This window comes from Metarhizium robertsii (assembly GCF_000187425.2).
Source record: "Metarhizium robertsii ARSEF 23 chromosome Unknown MAA_Scf_6, whole genome shotgun sequence".
NCBI classification, from domain to species: Eukaryota; Fungi; Ascomycota; class Sordariomycetes; order Hypocreales; family Clavicipitaceae; genus Metarhizium; species Metarhizium robertsii.
The window spans coordinates 2111933-2129828 of NW_011942204.1; the positions used below are offsets into that span (position 1 = coordinate 2111933).

General features: G+C 54.7%; 6 protein-coding genes across 6 annotated transcripts; 5 read left to right on the forward strand and 1 right to left on the reverse strand.

The window, feature by feature from the left end:
* Nucleotides 1–1116: 1116 nt before the first annotated feature.
* On the forward strand, nucleotides 1117–2183 carry MAA_06207 (uncharacterized protein; the record flags this gene model as incomplete). Its single annotated transcript, XM_007824205.1, has 4 exons — nucleotides 1117–1372; nucleotides 1439–1659; nucleotides 1729–1954; nucleotides 2080–2183. The coding sequence occupies 4 exons, from the start codon at nucleotides 1117–1119 to the stop codon at nucleotides 2181–2183; spliced, it is 807 nt and encodes a 268-aa protein (XP_007822396.1).
* Nucleotides 2184–3754: 1571 nt separating this feature from the next.
* On the forward strand, nucleotides 3755–3967 carry MAA_11356 (uncharacterized protein; the record flags this gene model as incomplete). Its single annotated transcript, XM_011413344.1, has 2 exons — nucleotides 3755–3868; nucleotides 3926–3967. 2 exons carry the CDS (start codon nucleotides 3755–3757, stop codon nucleotides 3965–3967), a joined length of 156 nt encoding a protein of 51 aa, XP_011411646.1.
* A 248-nt stretch (nucleotides 3968–4215) lies between these two features.
* Nucleotides 4216–4799, forward strand: MAA_06206 (Ubiquitin-conjugating enzyme, E2; the record flags this gene model as incomplete). Its single annotated transcript, XM_007824204.1, has 2 exons — nucleotides 4216–4462; nucleotides 4546–4799. 2 exons carry the CDS (start codon nucleotides 4216–4218, stop codon nucleotides 4797–4799), a joined length of 501 nt encoding a protein of 166 aa, XP_007822395.1.
* A 256-nt stretch (nucleotides 4800–5055) lies between these two features.
* MAA_06205 (Heat shock protein DnaJ) lies at nucleotides 5056–7845 on the reverse strand (the record flags this gene model as incomplete). Its single annotated transcript, XM_007824203.1, has 2 exons — nucleotides 5056–5157; nucleotides 5218–7845. The coding sequence occupies 2 exons, from the start codon at nucleotides 7843–7845 to the stop codon at nucleotides 5056–5058; spliced, it is 2730 nt and encodes a 909-aa protein (XP_007822394.1).
* Nucleotides 7846–12344: 4499 nt separating this feature from the next.
* MAA_06204 (WSC domain-containing protein) lies at nucleotides 12345–14147 on the forward strand (the record flags this gene model as incomplete). The annotated part of the gene is made up of 4 exons (XM_007824202.1): nucleotides 12345–12501; nucleotides 12729–12888; nucleotides 12955–13454; nucleotides 13510–14147. 4 exons carry the CDS (start codon nucleotides 12345–12347, stop codon nucleotides 14145–14147), a joined length of 1455 nt encoding a protein of 484 aa, XP_007822393.1.
* A 798-nt stretch (nucleotides 14148–14945) lies between these two features.
* On the forward strand, nucleotides 14946–17759 carry MAA_11357 (uncharacterized protein; the record flags this gene model as incomplete). The annotated part of the gene is made up of 1 exon (XM_011413345.1): nucleotides 14946–17759. The coding sequence occupies one exon, from the start codon at nucleotides 14946–14948 to the stop codon at nucleotides 17757–17759; it is 2814 nt and encodes a 937-aa protein (XP_011411647.1).
* Nucleotides 17760–17896: the final 137 nt, after the last annotated feature.

Below are 17896 nucleotides of genomic sequence, written 5' to 3' on the forward strand. Positions count from 1 at the left end.
TTTGCCTTGGGTGCGCAAGTACCCCAAGTCTGTCAAAATATTGGCAATGTTTGTGGAGAATGGAGAAGTGCAAGCAACCCTGTCCGTCGGGGAGGGGAAAGACATCCACCTGCCTTGCTGGATGCGTTCCACACTTTCCCAAAGGCTCCTTGCCTACACGGTTGCCTCGGATCAGATAAGATGGGCAGAGTAGCGAGCCAATCGCCATGGCTTGTTGTTCTGGACAAGTTGAGAGGCGGCAAAGACTGTCACATCGCACATGTCTAGAGTACACGGCCGTGGGGGATGTTAAATTACTCCGTAAATACACTCGATTTACTATAAATCGTGCAAGAAATTAATTCGTGGTGGTTTTCCAAAGGCCTTGTTTGGATTTGTTTGTTGCGGCTGAAGGATCCATTGATAGCAGAGTCGGACTCACATTCGTATAAGCGCAAATGCAGTAATCCACTTGCACAACGATACCCTTGGTCAGACTTTTCATCTTTACTACATAAATTGCATAGAAAAAGACGAGTAGGGCTTGTCCGGGTTGTAGGAAGCACATGCATCTCCTTGAAGGCGCATTTCCGGTCCAACTCGCGATACTAGGAGCGAGCTTCCGCGACATTGTGAGAGTCCGGACTACTCGTTCGCAACCAAGTGGGCTACGGGGCTCGCCCACTTAGTCGCCAACGGGTATTGATGAAGTTAGTACTAGTTCTCGAGAAAAACTTTTCAACACTCCAAGTATCGTCAAACCTGAATACTAACATACCCCTGAATCAATATAGACATGGATTACGGTACGAAGTAGAATATGGGGCTGCCAATACTTTCATAGCAGCCCCTCTTATTCACCTTGGGTAATTTCATTTCATTACTCGTGAGCAACAAGGGCACGCTTTAGGAGTAAACACCGGAGCTCTGACGAAAACGGCAAGAAGTTCAGCTATACACCTGTCACTCTCTTCGCGTCGTCAGCTTGCCGGCGTAAATGCGTATATATAACCAGCGTTGTTGCCGCCTAGATTGTCGATAACTCAGCTCCAGTCAGCCAAGTCTTCGCAGCAACGTCTCAGGCCTCCTTTCCTCAACCCCCTTTTACAACGTACAGAATATAATTCCGCATCCACAATGCGTTCTGTTTCTGCCATTGCTCTTCTCTCGGCCTTTGGCGCCGTTGTCAATGCCGCGCCGGCCACCATGAACAGCGTGAGCAGCCGACAGGCCGGAGACAAGGGAACCTTTACCATCTCCCAGAAGGCTCCCTTCCAGGACACCAGCCTCCTCCCTGCTCTCAACGGCGCCAGCCAGGTTGACCTGAACATGGAGGGCTATGAGATGGGATATCACCCCGACAGTGATCAGTACAAGTGCCACGGATCGTGCGGTCAGTTGCGAGCATAATAAAGACGCCGTGAAACAGTCGTAGGCTCCGTCACTAACAGTCCAACAGGCATCGTGCTGCGAATCAGCAGGCTGCCCGCGAGCGAGAAGTGCACCCACCCCTACGCCCAGCCCTTTGTCAACTTCTGCTTCGGCACCTGCAAGAACCTCGACGGCTTCTCGCCCTACCCTCCTGCCCTGGCCTTCAAGAACCAGTGCAAGCTCAACGCCCAGGAAGCTCGCTCGACCACGGTTGAGCAAGTCGCCAGCACCAGCGCCGAGGCCCCAGCCGTAAGTATCCCGCCGCCCTCTTTCTTGTTCGAGGCACGACGCCAATGGTCGACTGACCGTCATAGGTAGAGTACTAGTAGCTCTCAACCCGCCTCAACCACCGGTTCCCCGGTCTCACGGCCTACCGGTTCCGCCGCCGCCCCAAGCGGAAGCTCTAGCCAGGCTCCCCCGGCCTCCTCTTCGGCTTCTTCTCCCTCAAGAACCTCGGCGCCTCATGCCCTTCCCACCGGAACCACGAGCCCACGACCATCGCACCCCTCGGGCGTTGCCTCGGCCTCCGGCACCGCTCCCAAAGGTATGTTGTTATTTTTCCATCCTCAGGACAAGTAGTCTAGTGTGTGCCTATTTCTTATATTGGATTTTGACGATTTCTCTCCTCTTGAAGCCTGTCGTCCTCGCTCTCTAACTCGCCGTCTGTAGCCACGCCAACCAACGCTGGACCTGTGACTGCGGGCGCGGCTAGCACTTCCTTTAGCGTTATTGCCGCTATTACTGTCGCTACCCTCGCCATGATTATCGCCTGAGAAGACGTACGATCGACTGTTTAGTATTTTCCGAAAGAAATGTCACCTGTCTGACACGTTCTAGAAAGGGTCAGAGTGATTGTGTTCGGGTATCCGCCATGGATTACATGTAACTAGTAGATTGGAACGTTTTTCTTTTTTCAGTGCGATCTGGTGTTTACCACCTATTTTTACAATTTCATTACATAGTGCTACTTTAAAAATATATTTTCATGACGTCTTATGCTTGTTTGTATGAGTGTTGATTGGTCTCTTGTGGTGAAAAACTATCAATAAAGGTCTATACTATAACAACCTGGTATTTAAGCCATCACCTTTTAGAATTGTTTCGATATTTGACCATTTGCCAACATACTTTTATGATTCAGTAGCACCTTGTTTGTTGAAACGTGCGAGCCGCCTCCTCCCTCTGCCTACGTCTTGGCAAGATGTGTTGCCCCGGATTGCTGTTTTTCAAACAACTTTTGAACTTTTTGGTTCTGACAGCAACCAACCGGGCCCATGTATAGCAGCACATTTAAGCTCTGCACTAGACATACATCCCTGACCTCGCTTAACACATGTTGCCAATGGTGGGCCACAACCTTGCAGACGGTACAAACTGTCCCCATCGGAAACCCGGCGCTTGAACAGGGTACAACACGGGCTCAGCCGCATCTAGAAGGTGTGCACGGTGAATGATGCCAGGGGCTCTTGTTGCCATCCATGGACAGAGATTGCCGAGCCTGTTCCAGCATCATATCCAGGTCCTGGGCACTTTGTTTGTACCACATTGGCATCAATATTTGAGGCGTTTACATGCCTTGCTTTGCAAGTACCCAGATGTTGCCGAGGTTGCCAACAAAGAGCCTTGGAGCACGCCACGCCTTACGGTGCAAGCAACTCCCGCTGCTAACAGACTTTAAAGAAGGGATTTCAGTTCAAAAGGCTGCCTCTCGTCGACCTCTGAGTGCCTAACTATTTCATCGACTCCCCGCGGACATTGCTGCTGCATCCTGTCTTACTAGTACGAAACTGAGCTAATCAAGAGCAAGACATGAACACAATGGCCTTTTCCGCACCTTTGAACCGAGAAATATATGGGTCCAATTCCCAGCATTGGCATCCTCGTCAATGTCCCAAACAGCGAGAACATTCTTCCACCACCATCAGACTTGTACGACCCATGGTCAGCGAGTTACAAAGCGGCGCAAAATACCAAGTTTACATCAACATTTTAAATTGACAATGACAGTAGCCCGGGTGCCCGAGTTTCGACCGAGTCACCGAACATTGCCGTCGTCGACGTTTCAACTTGTCGCCAAGCGAGAGGCGTTGCCCAATGTGGAAAGTGGCCATTCCCGACTTGGCGTCAACTCGAGTTAGTTGCTCGACAAAGTATCATTAACACGTCAGAGGCCAAGATTTCCGCCCGTCGAGTTTCCCCGCATCCGAAGACGTAGAAAAGAAAAGACGGCTCGCCCTTGTTCCGAAAGACTCCCTTTTAGAAGCCACCAGTCGTGCTGCAACACCACGGTTGTCGTAGTCCTCCGCCTCTCGTGCAAAAGACGAATACACTCATTCCTCCCGCCATGGCATCAACCATGAAAGCCGTCAACTACAATGGCCCATTCAAGGTCAAGGTCCAAGAGGTTGGCATGCCCAAGATACAGCATCCAGATGACGTTATTCTCAAAGTGACAAGCGTATGCCAGCCCTTGACCAACTCTGCCCGCTCCTGCTCCCGTATATATTAACAGCAGTCGACCTCCAAGGCTGCGATTTGTGGTTCAGACCTGCAGTGAGTGACCAATACAAGGAGAGCGGTGTGGTGTCGGTGACTTCAAGCAGTAGCGCGGCCAACCGGCATTAATCGGCGCCGACAGGACCCACGCCCCCGGGCGGGAATTACGTCAGCCTCCCTCAATTCCAACACTGACGATGAATGCCCCGCCATCAATCACCGCCTCGGTTCAACCGTCGTCGACCTCACCTCGCCCGCAGCCCGCAAACCCGGCGACCCAACCACCACGCCCGTCTCACCACCGGCACCATGGCCCAGTCCACCGCCCACCGGCGCCTCCTCCAAGAATACCGCGCCCTGACAAACAGCCCCCCCGAGGGCATCACCGCCGGCCCCGTCTCCGAGGACGACCTCCTCCACTGGGAATGCCTCATCCAAGGCCCCGAGGGCACGCCCTTTGAAGGCGGCGTCTTCCCCGCCGAGCTGAAATTCCCCAAGGACTACCCGCTCGCGCCGCCGACCATGAAGTTCCTCGCCGACATGTGGCACCCCAACGGTACGGTACCTGATGAACCTCGCGCGACGGCGCCTTTTTCCCGCCCTCGCCCTCGCCGGCCCGCGATCGCTGACAAGCAGCAGTCTACCCCAGCGGCCTGGTCTGCATCTCCATCCTCCACCCGCCCGGCGACGACCCGAACCACTACGAGCACGCCTCTGAGCGCTGGTCCCCGATCCAGTCCGTCGAAAAGATTCTCATCTCCGTCATGAGCATGCTCGCCGAGCCCAACGACGAGAGCCCCGCCAACGTCGAAGCAGCCAAGATGTGGCGCGAGCGGCGGGCAGACTACGAGAACAAGGTCCGCGACGGTGTCAGGCGCATGCTGGGTTTATAGAAGGACGCCATCCATGTATGTCCATGCAAGGAAGGGGGGGTGCCTCATCATTCTGCAACGTGTACATGTAGCATACCACGGTGTTTCTTTTTTCTTCTTTTCTCTAGAGCGACAATGGCGGTACCGTCCTTCTTCGGCTGCCGCCGCTCCTTGCTGGAGCGACACGAATAGTAATATTTATCGAAAAAAAAATAAAAAATCACATGCTCATAGTCTATCATATGCCTCATCATGCTGTATTCCAACTCTTTCTACTTCAAAGTCCGTTCTCCGCCTTGAACTTGTCCCAGCTTTCGTTCAGGGTAGCAAATACCATGGCAGCAATAAGCCGGGCCTCTGTGCTCGCGGTCTGGGGCAGCTATGGCACCAATTAGCAACTCTGTAGTCGACAAAAAAAAAAAAGGGACCGAGAGCTTACCTTGTCCGGGTGAGTCTTGGCAATGGCCTTCATGTACGAAATCTTGACCTTGTTGGCCACGACCAACTCGTGCAAGCCGACCTTTTTCCATCCGCTATTCTCCCACAGCACCTGGTCTAAACTGGCTATGAGGGCTCGCAGGTTGTCTCTCTTGCCGTCCCTCCACGCTCCCACTCTGGCATCGACTTGATCCGCGAGCGCAAACTTCTCATCGTCCTCCCTGGCCGCTGCCGCATTCGCCTCGCGTAGCCTGGTGACTGCCTCGGAGCTGTTTCCCGAGGACAGGGCCGCCGTCGCAGAGGGTTTGGGTCTCGGCTTCGCTGCTGGCTTTGGCGCCGGTGCTTTGGGCCTCGGCGCGGCAATGTCTTTGCACCGCTGGCGACCTTTGGTGGCTGTCACCCCGCCTACGCCCGTTGCAACGCATTGCTCCCACGCGTTGAGGGCGTCGCCCCATTTCTCCATTTGCTCCAAGGCCTCGGCCTTTCGAGTGAGTGCCTTGCCGTACAGATCCTTCATGTTTCTGGTTTCTTCCTTGCCGTCTTCCCCTTGGACGGCAATGCTTTCGCCTTGGCCGTTTTCAGGACCAATGAGTTTCAATGCCTCGTCAGCATCTCTGACGGCTTGTTTCGTGTCCCCAGTCTTGATGGCCGTCAGGGCACGGTTTGTGAGAAGGATGATCATCAATGGATGCCCATCGGGGATGGCAGACATGGAATTAGAGTATGATGAATGAGCCATGCTATAGTCTCCTCGCTTGAAATGCGCAGAGCCTTCCAGCCGGTGCCTGGTAGACGATTGAAGAGCTGCTGCGCCGATGGGAGGGGCTTGTCGAGCCGGCTTTGGGGTGACCCTTTGTGAGGCCGGAGGCGTTGCCTGCGACTGCTTCATGAATGGTGGGGTTTGGCGTTGCGCCGGACGTTGGGGCAACGGCTGCGACGGCTTCGGCGCCTCGGTGCTGAAGAGCAAATTCGGTTCATCATCTGGTTGTCTTGGTTCTTCTGTTGGCGCAGGGGTCGTCTTCTTTCTTCTGTTTGCGCTGACAAAGAAGCTGTCATCGTCGTCAATGTTCATTCTATTTAGCCTTGATCTAGCGTCAGACACTGAAGGCGACGAAGTCTGCTGCCACCGGGGCACGGGACTATTTCGGCTCTGGTTTCCAGACGATGTTGCCGACGGCGATGATGTTCGCGACTGCTGCAAGCCTAGTCGACGGTCGGCTGCCGGCCGACTATTCGTCCTGCTTGGCTTTGTTCTGCCACCAGTTTCTAAAGCCATAGCTTCATCGGTGGCATCCTGGCTGGCATGCCCAGCATCGTGCCCTCGCCCGAGTTGGGCGTCACGCATCCACCTTGGCTGACTCGGATCGCCACCGTCTTGTTGAAAGTCTGCCACAGCTCGCTGCACCTTCTTCTGCCCGGATTTCCATAACGAATTTGCAGTTTTGAACAGACTGCTGCCCACCGCGGCCGCAGACTTGGTCAAGTCAGAGTCGCCACCCCGTCCAGATAAACCGCCCGCTTGACGCTCATGTGGGCTGGCAATCCGACCGGAACTGGTCGAAGAGCTCCGTCCTTGAGACATTTCTTTGGCCTTCCTATGGGCATCATCCAATAACCAATTTGCCGCGGCTTGTACATTAAGCCCCGCGCCGCTCTCAGTCAACCCGCGTCGCGCATCCTCGGGAGAGAATCCATAGTCCACAAGTTGTGCCACGGCTCGATCGAGTGCCGTGCTTACGCCAGCGTCTCCCCTGGTCTCCCGTTGTTGTTGTCGTGGCCGTGAACGTTCATCTTCCGATGAAGTGGAATCGTCATCCTCAATCGGTTTACCAGGTTCCGACTGCTGCTGCTGCTGCTGTTGTTTCATACGGACTTCTTCAACGGGCTTGCCCAAATCACCAAGGAAATCATCATCACCCCCCGCGGTCGCTTGTGCAGGGGCTGTAGATTGTCCGCTTGGCTTCAGATCGTTCAGCCCAAACGGGTCATCGTCATCGTCAAACCCATTCGCGTTTGCGTCATTATTGATGTCGGTAGGAATGCTCGAGGCACCCCAAGCACTTGGATTACTCAAATCCAACGTCTTCTTCTCCTCGAGGGGTGTCGAACGAAGTGATGTCGGGGGAGGGTAGTGGCTTGAATTGTCCACCTTGGTATCTTTGTTGAACGCAGCAAACAAGTCGTCGTCGTCGTTGGCAGCTCCATTTGACACAGCGGAAGGGGGTATGCTAGGGCTGGGAGTAAATGTGCGCGATCCCAAAGCATCCCATTGCTGCGCGCTGCCAAATTGCGCTTCCGCCTGTTTTTTTCTCTCGTCTTGTTTCTTCCTCTTCTCAGCCTCGAGTTGCGCTTGTCGTTCGGCCAAAGACAGGTTTTGTTTCGTCTTCGCGGGGCCAAAATTCATTAAATTGCTGAAGCTGTCCTGCGCTGGCTTGGCAGCAGATTTAGACAATGGCGATGAAACCCCCGGCGCTTGTGACGTCGACGAAGGCGTAGTACGTCCTGAACCGGCCGGGGGCGGAGTTGGTCGCAATGTTGGGTAGGACGAGTTCATGGGAATCGACATGGAGGGTTGTTTGGGTTGGGAGCCCGTCGGTTTGGACCAATCAAGGCCCGAGAGATCGTCCATCGTGAAGAAATCGTAAAGCGCAGTTTATCATCAGTCATCACTAAGGCGCTGCCAGCTCAATGCATTGTATGGGCAGCTACGCGGAATGTGCGGAGCAATAGTATTGTCGTATGCTCGAGTCGTGCTCATTCCAGCTTCAGGTCGGTTGATGTCGCGTGGCGGTTGCACATGTATTGCTGTGGCGCAGTACAGATGCTGGCCAATTATAGGGAAGAGGGGTGCCACAGGTGGCTCGTGCATTTCGTGACACTATTTCTGGGCTACGGCCACTCGCCTACCCTAAACCCACTGCTTGTAACATTATATACAATGAATTATCTATTAAATAACCACTGAGTTCACCAATCTGTACTTTAACCGTTGTACACTTCATCAAGACGCTGGTAAAAGTGATAGTGAACTTGCGATGTGGTCCTCATATTATAATACTATTATTCTGTCTAATAGAAGACACAAATTGTGACATGTACAAGACCACTGCACTCCGTAGATTTTGCGTGCAACACACATGTGCATTCTCTTCTAATCAACCCTGCTAGTCAGACCCTTAGGGTGGTATGACATGCACTAGACATCTAAGAAGCCACGGCTTTAATGGCGGAAGATTCCCCCTGCCCATCACTGCAAGACGTACATAGTTTCGCATGGATTGATTCTGGTTCTACATGTACGAAGTACGGATTACTCCGTGTGTACTCCGTACAATATTCTGTATCGCAGTTAAATGGCGTTGTAATTCCCTTGGTAAGTGGAGCCAAAATGATGGCTCTCGGGCTTCTACTACTAGTACTAGTACTAGTACTATCACATTCAGATTGTTCGTCGAATGGACCTTGTACCAACGACTCCACCATCTATTGTTTGCAATTTCCTCTCTTGATGACAAGACATGGGCCAAACAGGTTTTCTCGGGCTTGCCCGGTGCATCGACCGGCTTGTTCACTTTCTTTGGCTGCTGGGCGACAGCCCCGAGCTCTTTGTTGATCTCTGCCTGCGTCTTTTTTTGCGACCCTGTCAGGGAGGCAGACAGTCGTGACTGGTGACTGGTGTGTTGTTCATAACACGAGATCCGCCTCATTTCCAACGGGCTCTTTCTTACCAGCCAATACTACCTGCAACAGAGGAAATACCAGGGAATTGTATGATGACTAAAAAATACCTCCACTGACTTGGAGACAGGGTTGTTGTTTGAGACGCACGGGCTTGAGCAGCGAGCCTAAATCCAAGGCACACAAACGCTTTTCTCTTCAAACGCCACCAACAGATGGGTCCGAGACATGTACGGAGTACACGGAGCTGAGTTTCACTGCGTGCAAGGACGGAGAACGTACAACATAGTACATACTACATGTACATAACATCGCACACACCAATGAGCAAACGGCCAAGAGTCATCCTGTCCCATACCCTTGGTTTCGATGTTTGCTGGGGACCCGAAACAGAGACAGTCTGTGCTCTTGCGTCGGCAATGCAGTAGAAGGAGATCGATAGGCTCATGAACCGTTTGGATTCCACGTGAGGTGATGGGCAATCATTTTCATCAATAGCGCAAATGTATGATTGGCCATGGCCCGCAAGTATTGAAGTTTCCATTTAACCATGATGACTGTGTCCAACCACCGTACCTGAGTAGTACTCCGTACGGAGTACTAGCAAAGGTAATCCGTCTAGGATCGTCTTGTACAAAATAGTACTTCCTCTCCAGGAGGAGACGTCATTCATTATGCGGACCTGCGTGATTGTCATGAACATCAGATGTCCATCTGATCGATCTTCTGCCCGGTTGGACTCCTGTCAATCATCAGCAGGCCCTTCAGCGACTGAACCCGTGTTGCATTCAATCGCCTAGGAATTCATGGGGACTCTACGGAGTTCATATCTTGGTGCGGATTGGCTGGCCACACCCTCCGTCTCAGCCGAGTTTCAAGTTCCGGAGAACAGAGTGGAGGAATCGATCTCCGCACGGCCCCTGATATTTGCTTTCCTGAGCATGTAGAATAATTGGCCGCCATCAAAACGCCATGTTTGATCCATTTGCCTTTGCAGCAGTGCCTGACAAGTGGCTGGCGCCCAGCCGGCATGACCAAGAAGTCCTATTTTGAATCGCTGGCAACAAGCAATAACCACCGTCTGGTATGTGCCATACTTACAGGGGCTTTAAACTCCACACTTGCGTCATGAAGAACAAGTGTGCTTTTGGTATCCCTGCAATCCCTACCAGTGGGCGCAGGCGCTAATCCTTCGAGCGCAGCCCAGCGGCAGGGAGTAGACGAGGCAAATTAAAACCGCAGGGCGATTTGCATGTCGAAAAGACGGGATTTAACCTCGTAGAGTGAGACTCGCGTTTATCCGTGCAAACGGCGCTCTCGATATTGGGACAACTCCTGGCATCTCCGGCTCCCAAGATTGCTTTAGCCATACTGTATAACAACTGAAATGTGAAGGACCAAAGAATTGCGCGGAATTTTATTGAATTCCCAAGTTCAAGCGCCTTGCAACACACAGGTCCTGTCGACATGCAGCCTGTCTGAACGAGCCAGCCCCTTTCGAGACACCTACAACGACAAATAAGTACTAGGCACGTAGCATTTAAAGTCATCAGACCAATCAGGGCTGGTTACCGCTACCCCTTGGGACCCCTGTTCAGATCTATGCAAGACCATCCAACTTCCTCCCTGGACTATTGGTTCGCTGAGTGTATTGGATACTTCCAATCGCAACCCTTTAATCAGCATTGGCGGTGTACTAGTTACTGATAGCGGAATGAGGAGAATTCTGGTCCGCGCTGCCAAGGAGACGAGCCCCAAGAAGGATATGCGCTTCGGGGGCCTTTTCCAGTACACACATGATGTACATGCTGCTTGACCCTTGGAACTGTTGTAATTTTGCTCGGGACATCCACGTAACCCCAGACAAACATCTGGTGTCCGGCTAGGCCTGGCCTCTCCTGTGTCCGAGAGTGGTAGTAGTAGGGAGCCAGGTTCTTCGTTTGTCTCCCCGGTATAGAGGACCTCCCTTCCTTTTGAAGTATTCGAGCCTTCCTTTTTGGTAGAAGAAACTACTCACGATCTTGACGTTCGCTTCCCTACCTTTCTAGGTCATTCTGACCATTTGCGCTCATTACTATCGACTTGTTGACCACTCTCGTTTTTCCTTTTCGGATTTTCTGTATTATTTGAAGTTTGCTCTATCCTTCTGTAACCACTAGGTAAGAACTGAGTGCTCGTTCGTGTATTAGTTCAGTAACGGCCGTGTGCGTATCGACTCGCGCGAAGAGAACCCGTTATTTGCAACAGAGAGACACCGGAGATATCGATACCTGAGGAATAGATCATAAACACACCGGATAAACCGAAAAAAAAACAGTCTTTTTCAGACTAGTCTTTTCGATGATGCTGCCGCAAATGGCCAGTCGCCAAAGTTGCAGGTGGTGTGATGTAACCGACCAAGTCTTTGTCAACCACCGCCTCGACGACAACACGGATACAACGGCACTGGCTAAAGAGCCAAATGTCATAATTGGCAGAGCCATGGTCTACACAATTGCCAGCCATTTTACGCGTTGCGAGGCGCGTGAAGAATGGTGTACAGCCCACCTGAGGTAGTGCCTCTCGCTGGAATTCAAAGTCTCGGCGCGCGACCGCGGGGTTGGGCTTCAGGCCCGGGCTTCTAGTTGGAAGCCGATAAAGACGTTCTGTCAACTCGTTGAGGAGTGTTTCCAATTTCACTGAACTGGTTGCAAGCAGCTAATGCCTTTTTTTCTTCTTGTTTTGAGTTCTTGTCGCAAGAAGTCTCAGGAAGACGTTTATATTTGTGCGAATACCGACCCCGACGTTGTTCTTGGTAAGAGCCTCGAGATGTCTGCCAGCCCATGCACTTACATGCTTTGTCGAACACCCTGGATTGGCTTCTCTTTTGTGCGTTGGGAACGGAGGATATCCAATAGCGACAATAACCCATGGCCCCTGCATCGAAGGACCTGTCGAGGCGTGATATGTCAAGCGGCATAAGCAAACGTGGAAGATGTAAACCGACACCCAAACCCAAGGAGGGGACTGCGGATGGATTTGACCAGCCGACTGCCAGCTGTCGGCACCTGCGAGAATTTAAGGCGTCAGGCGTCAAGTGTTGCGCCTGCCTTGCCGGCCATTCAGTGTAGACCTGGTGCCTCAAATGTGCCCAAGTGACCTCTCCTCCCAGCAAGTGCTGGTCGCCTGCGCCTGCCTCGGGTGCTATTTCTGGTCACCTCAAGATTTTCTTGTCGATTCTCTCACTTGCTTGACGGACTCTTCTTCCTCCCCGGCCTCCCTTTGTCATCTCTCGTCTGCGAGCAACCGCCGAGTCAACACGGATTTTATTAGACGGCTAACATTCGTTCCATAGAAAGACGTTTCTGTTGCGACTTCTATTATTCCACCAGCACAAACCTCATCCGCCTACCGCCTGAGTGCCTTGATAGTTTCTGAATTTGGTCCCAACCTCAAGAGCTGGTATTCGCAATGCTCAAATCCGTGGCCTTGTCTGCAGGCCTCATCGCAGGCGCCAACGCCTTTTGGCGTATGGAATGTCCTGGTCGAGTTGGTCTTGCTCGAATGGACCCAATCATCAACCCGAATGAAGCTTCTCCTCACGCACACACCATCCATGGATCCAATGGTACGTCATTTCCGAGCTTGGATTTTGTCTTTTCACAGCCTTTGGGTGATCTCACAGCGCCAGACGGGACTGTTCACTGCTGTGGATAATCCTCGTCAGCAGATGGCTTGCGGTGTTGTAGAGAGGAACCTCCACTTCGAAAGAAGACTGTAGAAAACATCCCTGGTGTAGTTACTCTTGGTGGAGCAATGTGAGGAATACGACGTGAATACTAACATGAGCGATAGGCTTCTCAGAAAGCGCGACCACCGCCGACCTACTTGACGGCGATTGCACTTCATGCCGTGTTACTCAAGACAAGTCCGCCTACTGGACTCCCACTATCTACTTCCAAGACGCCAAAACCGAGAAATTCGAAATTGTCCCCCAAGTCGGCGGAATGCTTGCGTAAGTGATGTCCTATGCTGCACGACGATATGCCAGTTGCAAATAGCCCCTGACTGTTCCTGTTAGGTACTATCTCCTTTACGGAGATAACATCACCGCCTTTCCTCCAGGATTCCAAATGATTTCTGGAGACAACGATAGACGAACCTATACGCTGGGAGACGCAAGGCAACCAGATCCTGATAGATCACAATGGGCTGCCCTTGGCCAGACCACGCAGGAAGCTCTGGCTCAACGCGCGATTGGTTTCAATTGTCTCAACTATGCCAAGAACCCCGAACAGACGTTATATCGACACTACCTTCCGCCAAAGGCCGAGTTGGACCAGAACTGTACCGAGGGTGTCCGACTCGAGATCATGTTCCCGTCTTGCTGGAAGGGCGGCAATGCCATTGACAGTGAGGACCACAAGAGCCATATGGCTTTCCCTGACCAGGTCATGACGGGTACCTGTCCGGAAGGGTACCCGGTCCGAACGCCCAGCATACTTTATGAGACCATCTGGAACACCTATGCCTTCAAGAACCGTGACGGCCGTTTTGTCGTCTCCAATGGCGACACTACTGGTAAGTCTTCTCCGTTACAGTAACAGCTGACACGTTTGTATACTAACGGGGCTAGGATATGGCTACCATGGCGACTTCATGACGGGTTGGGATCCCGAATTCCTCCAGAGAGCCATCAACCAGTGCACCAACCTCTCCGGCCTTATCCAGGATTGCCCTATCTTCGACGTCGTCGACAAGGAGGAGGCAACCTCTTGTAAGATCAAGAAGCCACTTCTGAAGGCATTGTTTGCTGAGGATGTGGTTGGGCCCATGGCCAACCTGCCTGGAGGCATCAAGGTTGGCCAGGTTGGTAGTGGCGATCACGGCAAGAAGCCTCCTGCCGCCTCTAAACCGGCCGCCTCCAGTTCCGCCTCCAGTTCCGCCCAGAGTCCGGTCAGCAAGCCATCGGCTGCGGTCTCTCCTCTCCCCGGCCTGGCTTTCAAAGAAAACGCCCCCTCTTCTTCATCGGTACCTTCGCCGACGACCACTTCCGTGACACCTCCCCCGCCGCCTCCGACAACACCGTCCGTTCAGCCCAGCTATTACAGCACCGAGTACATCACCAACGGCAACCAGGTAACCCAGATTCTCTGGGTGGAGAAGTGGGTTACCGTAACGGATTACGGCAACTCGCCTGCTCCTACACCTGCCAGGGCTCACGACCATCGACGTCGCCACATGCGCCATGGACATGTTCATGGCAAATTTTGATGGAGTTTAAAATAACAAAATTAAAGCGGTAAAATAACGTTGCTGATTTAAAGTTGTGTTTTTTCGCAGTCTTTTTCTTTCTGGTAGGGGAACATTGGTGCCATCTGGGCGGGTTCCAGAAATATGGGCTCACATTCGTGTTGTATGGTTGATATCATAGTTGGCTTCACTTGTTTTTTTCTTTACATAGAGCAGAGATGCTACCGTTTCTTCTTGGTAACTATAGGGGTTAAATCAAGCAACGTGCCCAAATTCAATTGTTGCAATGCGAGCCGCGAGCCGCGAGGCCGAGACGCCCGGCGCCAAGTGCGACGTGGGCTGACCTTGACTGACGATGTAACAAGACATAAGCACAACAGACTTTCATTCTCTGAATGCACTCGCATTGTTACCACATGAGCACCCAAAGAAGTTGATGAGTGGAGCTCCAACTTTTTCATTGGCAAAGCAGCTGCTTGCAAGAGCATGAAGGGTGGTGTTGCTGACAACTGGAATGAAGTCACACTGGCAACGCATTCCTCGAATTGCTGGAGTGGGACAGACCCAAACACCACCCAGGAGCTTGACCAATGTTTATGCCCAGAGAAACAAAATGACAAAATTTTCCTTGACCAAGCTGGCGTGCTAGATTTCCCAGCCATACTAACGAAGCAGCAGTACGGCGACTGAAACCAAGCCTCGTCGACCGACCAGTGGTAGTCGGCGTCAATTTGGCCAGTCAACGAGACGGGCGTCGAGTACCCTCCAATGCCCCAAGTCGTCTGAGAAGGGAAAGGAAAAAACAAAGAACAAGTCATGATGGATGTTTCGGTTCTTCCAAAGAGAGATGGTGGCTCGGGCGGACTGAGCCTGGGAGGGTTGCTCGCCATTTCGCTCTGCGGCGGCATAGTGTTATTCACATCCGTCGGCCTTTTCATGGCATGGAGAGTCAAGGTCCGTCAGAGGCGAACCACGAAAAGAATGTACACGATGCCCGATGAATACTCCAAGACTCGTCTGACAAAACGACCGCTCGTCATGACCGAATCGGCCGTCGGCAGGCTTCCGAGCCGACTATCCTCTCGGTTCTCACTTACACTGCCACCAATAATCCCGCTGCCTCCAATGTTGTCGTACAATAACCTCAACTTTTTCCGATCGTCCAGCAAGCGGCGTGCAGAGAGGAAGAGCTGGGTCAACGGCGAGGAATTCCATGGGCCGAGTGTGAAGAAGGATTCGAAAGACGGCTGGTTTAGCAGGGATAGTTGGATTCGACAGGTTCCCACGATGCCGAACATCAGGGTTGCCGAGGAGGGCGGCGACGGAACACGTGATGCTGGACGGCAGAACAGCCAGCACAGACCGTCGTACGAGGAGTATCGGAAGCAGCAGCAGCAGGGAGAACCGTACCAGTTTCAGAACCACCCACCGTATCATCAGGAACCGCAGGCGATACATGTGCAGAAACGGAGGAGTGGAAGCACCCTCCCGACCAGCCAGACGACGCCGAACCTGTCTTCACAAGACGATGTTCCCAGGGGTCGTCAGTCTGCCGTGCGTACACCGGCCCAGGCACATGTGCGGCCGTCCGTGACCATGACGGAGATGGGGCTGAGGGACATCTTGCGCTCGACTGACCAGCGTCTGCGGGAGGGATCCAGCCGATCCCCTGCCAAAGATACGCCGCAAACGTCGCCAACTCGTACATCGCCGGCAAAGACTCCGTCAAGCCGCAAGTCCGAATCGGGGCGGGCAGCTGGGCGGCATAATAGGGGGACACCGAGCCCCAGCAAGCCCGGGAACACGGCTGCTTTGCCGACTCAGGCCTCGGCCGCTTCGATTGGAAGCGTGGCAAACAGTCTGATTGCCGAAGCCACGCAGGAGCTTAAACTCCCAGAAGGCATGCCTAGTCCCCGGCGCGTTCGAGGGCGGGAATGGGAGCCCCAGGACCATCAGATTCTGCCGCCGAGCTTGCCAGGGCTGGAGAGTCCAAGCCATAGGAGTGACAGCCCTCAAAGGAGTCCCCAGCGAAGCCCGCAGCGCAGCAGCCCCCAGAAAAGTCCGTCAAAGAGACGGTCGGCGGACAGTGACCAGTCGAGCTCCCTGTCCACCTTGTACAGCGTCGGGGAGCCCGAGAGCGAGGAGCAGGAGATCCAGCGGCAGTATTTCCTCCAGCAGCAGAGATACCGGCAGGAAGAACTGCAGGCGCTGACCGCAGGGGACGACCCATTCACCGACAACGGCCGCGCCCGCGGTCGTCACGTCAGGCAGAAACAGGAGCAGCCCGCCGGCCCCCGGCCGCTGAGGCGCACCAAGACGATGAGCCCAAGCGTGCTCACCACCCGGGCGAACACGTCTCCCATTTCCCAGCCACTGCGGCCGCTGTCGGTCAACTCCAAGAGCGGCCCTGGGCGCGGCGTTGATCTCCAGGTTGCGCCGCCGCGCCCCCTGACGCTGCGGGCCTCGCGCATCGTGGGATCCGGCGACGTGGCGGCCAAGCGCGCGCCGGAGCAGCAGCAGCCTCCCATGCCGGAACCGCAGCCAGACTGCAGCTTCACGTCAGACTCGGTCGGCAGCGACGACTCGGAGGCCACGGCGCTGCCGGCCTGCGAAACACCCAAGGCCGAATGGGTTGCTGCCGCCGCGGACCGCACGGAGGGCAGCCCGCTCACACCGGGGGCCCGCGGCGACAAGGACGCCGACCTGTCGTCGTCGCCCTTTAGCGAGCAGGAGATCCTGTCCATGCTCCTGGCCAGCGGGGGCAACAGGCGGGCGCTGCCGCATCCGCCGGCGGCAGTGGCCAGCGCAGACGGCAGCGTCCTCCCGACGGGCCTGTCTCCGCGCCCGTCGGTCAAGAGCGCGGCCAGCTCGCCGCGGAGGAAGCTGTCGGCCGCCAGCTCGTGCAGCTCCAGCCTCGCGACGCCGTCTCGCCGGGCGGCGGCGGCGCGCCGGTCCAGCAGGGACGCCGCCCCCGCGCTGGGCGCGACGATCGCGCAGCTGCGCCGCATGAACAGCGTCGTGAGCTCCTACAGCGCCGCGTCCGTCGCGTCGACCGCCACCGTCGGCGCCGGCGCCGCCGAGGCCGACTCGCCCACCCTGCCGGGCATCTTCACCGGCCAGCCCGCCACGCCGCGGAGGCAGCTGTCGCGGCCCGAGGCCAGCGGCAGCAGGCACTACCTCAACGTCGGCAAGGACAGCGGCGGCGGTAGCAGCGGCAGCCTCCCGAAAAACCACTGGTCCACGGCGGACCTCGACGGTGCGGGCTTCGGGCGCCGGCGCAGACAGGACCCGATGAAGCCCCGCGGCGGCGGTAGCCCCGGCGGCAAGGAGAACACGCTCGAGGGCGTGGAGGAGGGCGGGGGCACAGCAGCGCGGCCGGACGTCCGGGGCCTCCGGGAGGCGTGGCTCAGCGCGACGGCGCCCTCGCCTGCGCCCCCTTCGCCGGCGGCGCGTCCTGCGCACTCGACGTTCCGGCTGAGGCAGGGCCCCGTGGCGGACTTGCTGGCGCGCGAGGGGCGCGCGGCGTGGCGGGACAGCGCGGAGAGTTTGGGTTTGTACGACAGAGACGGCTTCTTGCTGCCGTCGCCGGAGAGGGAGGCTCGGGCGCGGCGGGGGAGGGCGCTGCGCATTTAGGGCGGCCGCTACGGTCTTGACATGCAATCACTGGTGGTGTTTTGGTTCTTCGTTTCTTGTGTAGACCTTGTTCTTCTTGGCCCGAGATGTAGTTCGCCTGGATATATTTCTGCCGTCACATAGAGCATGTTCCTTTT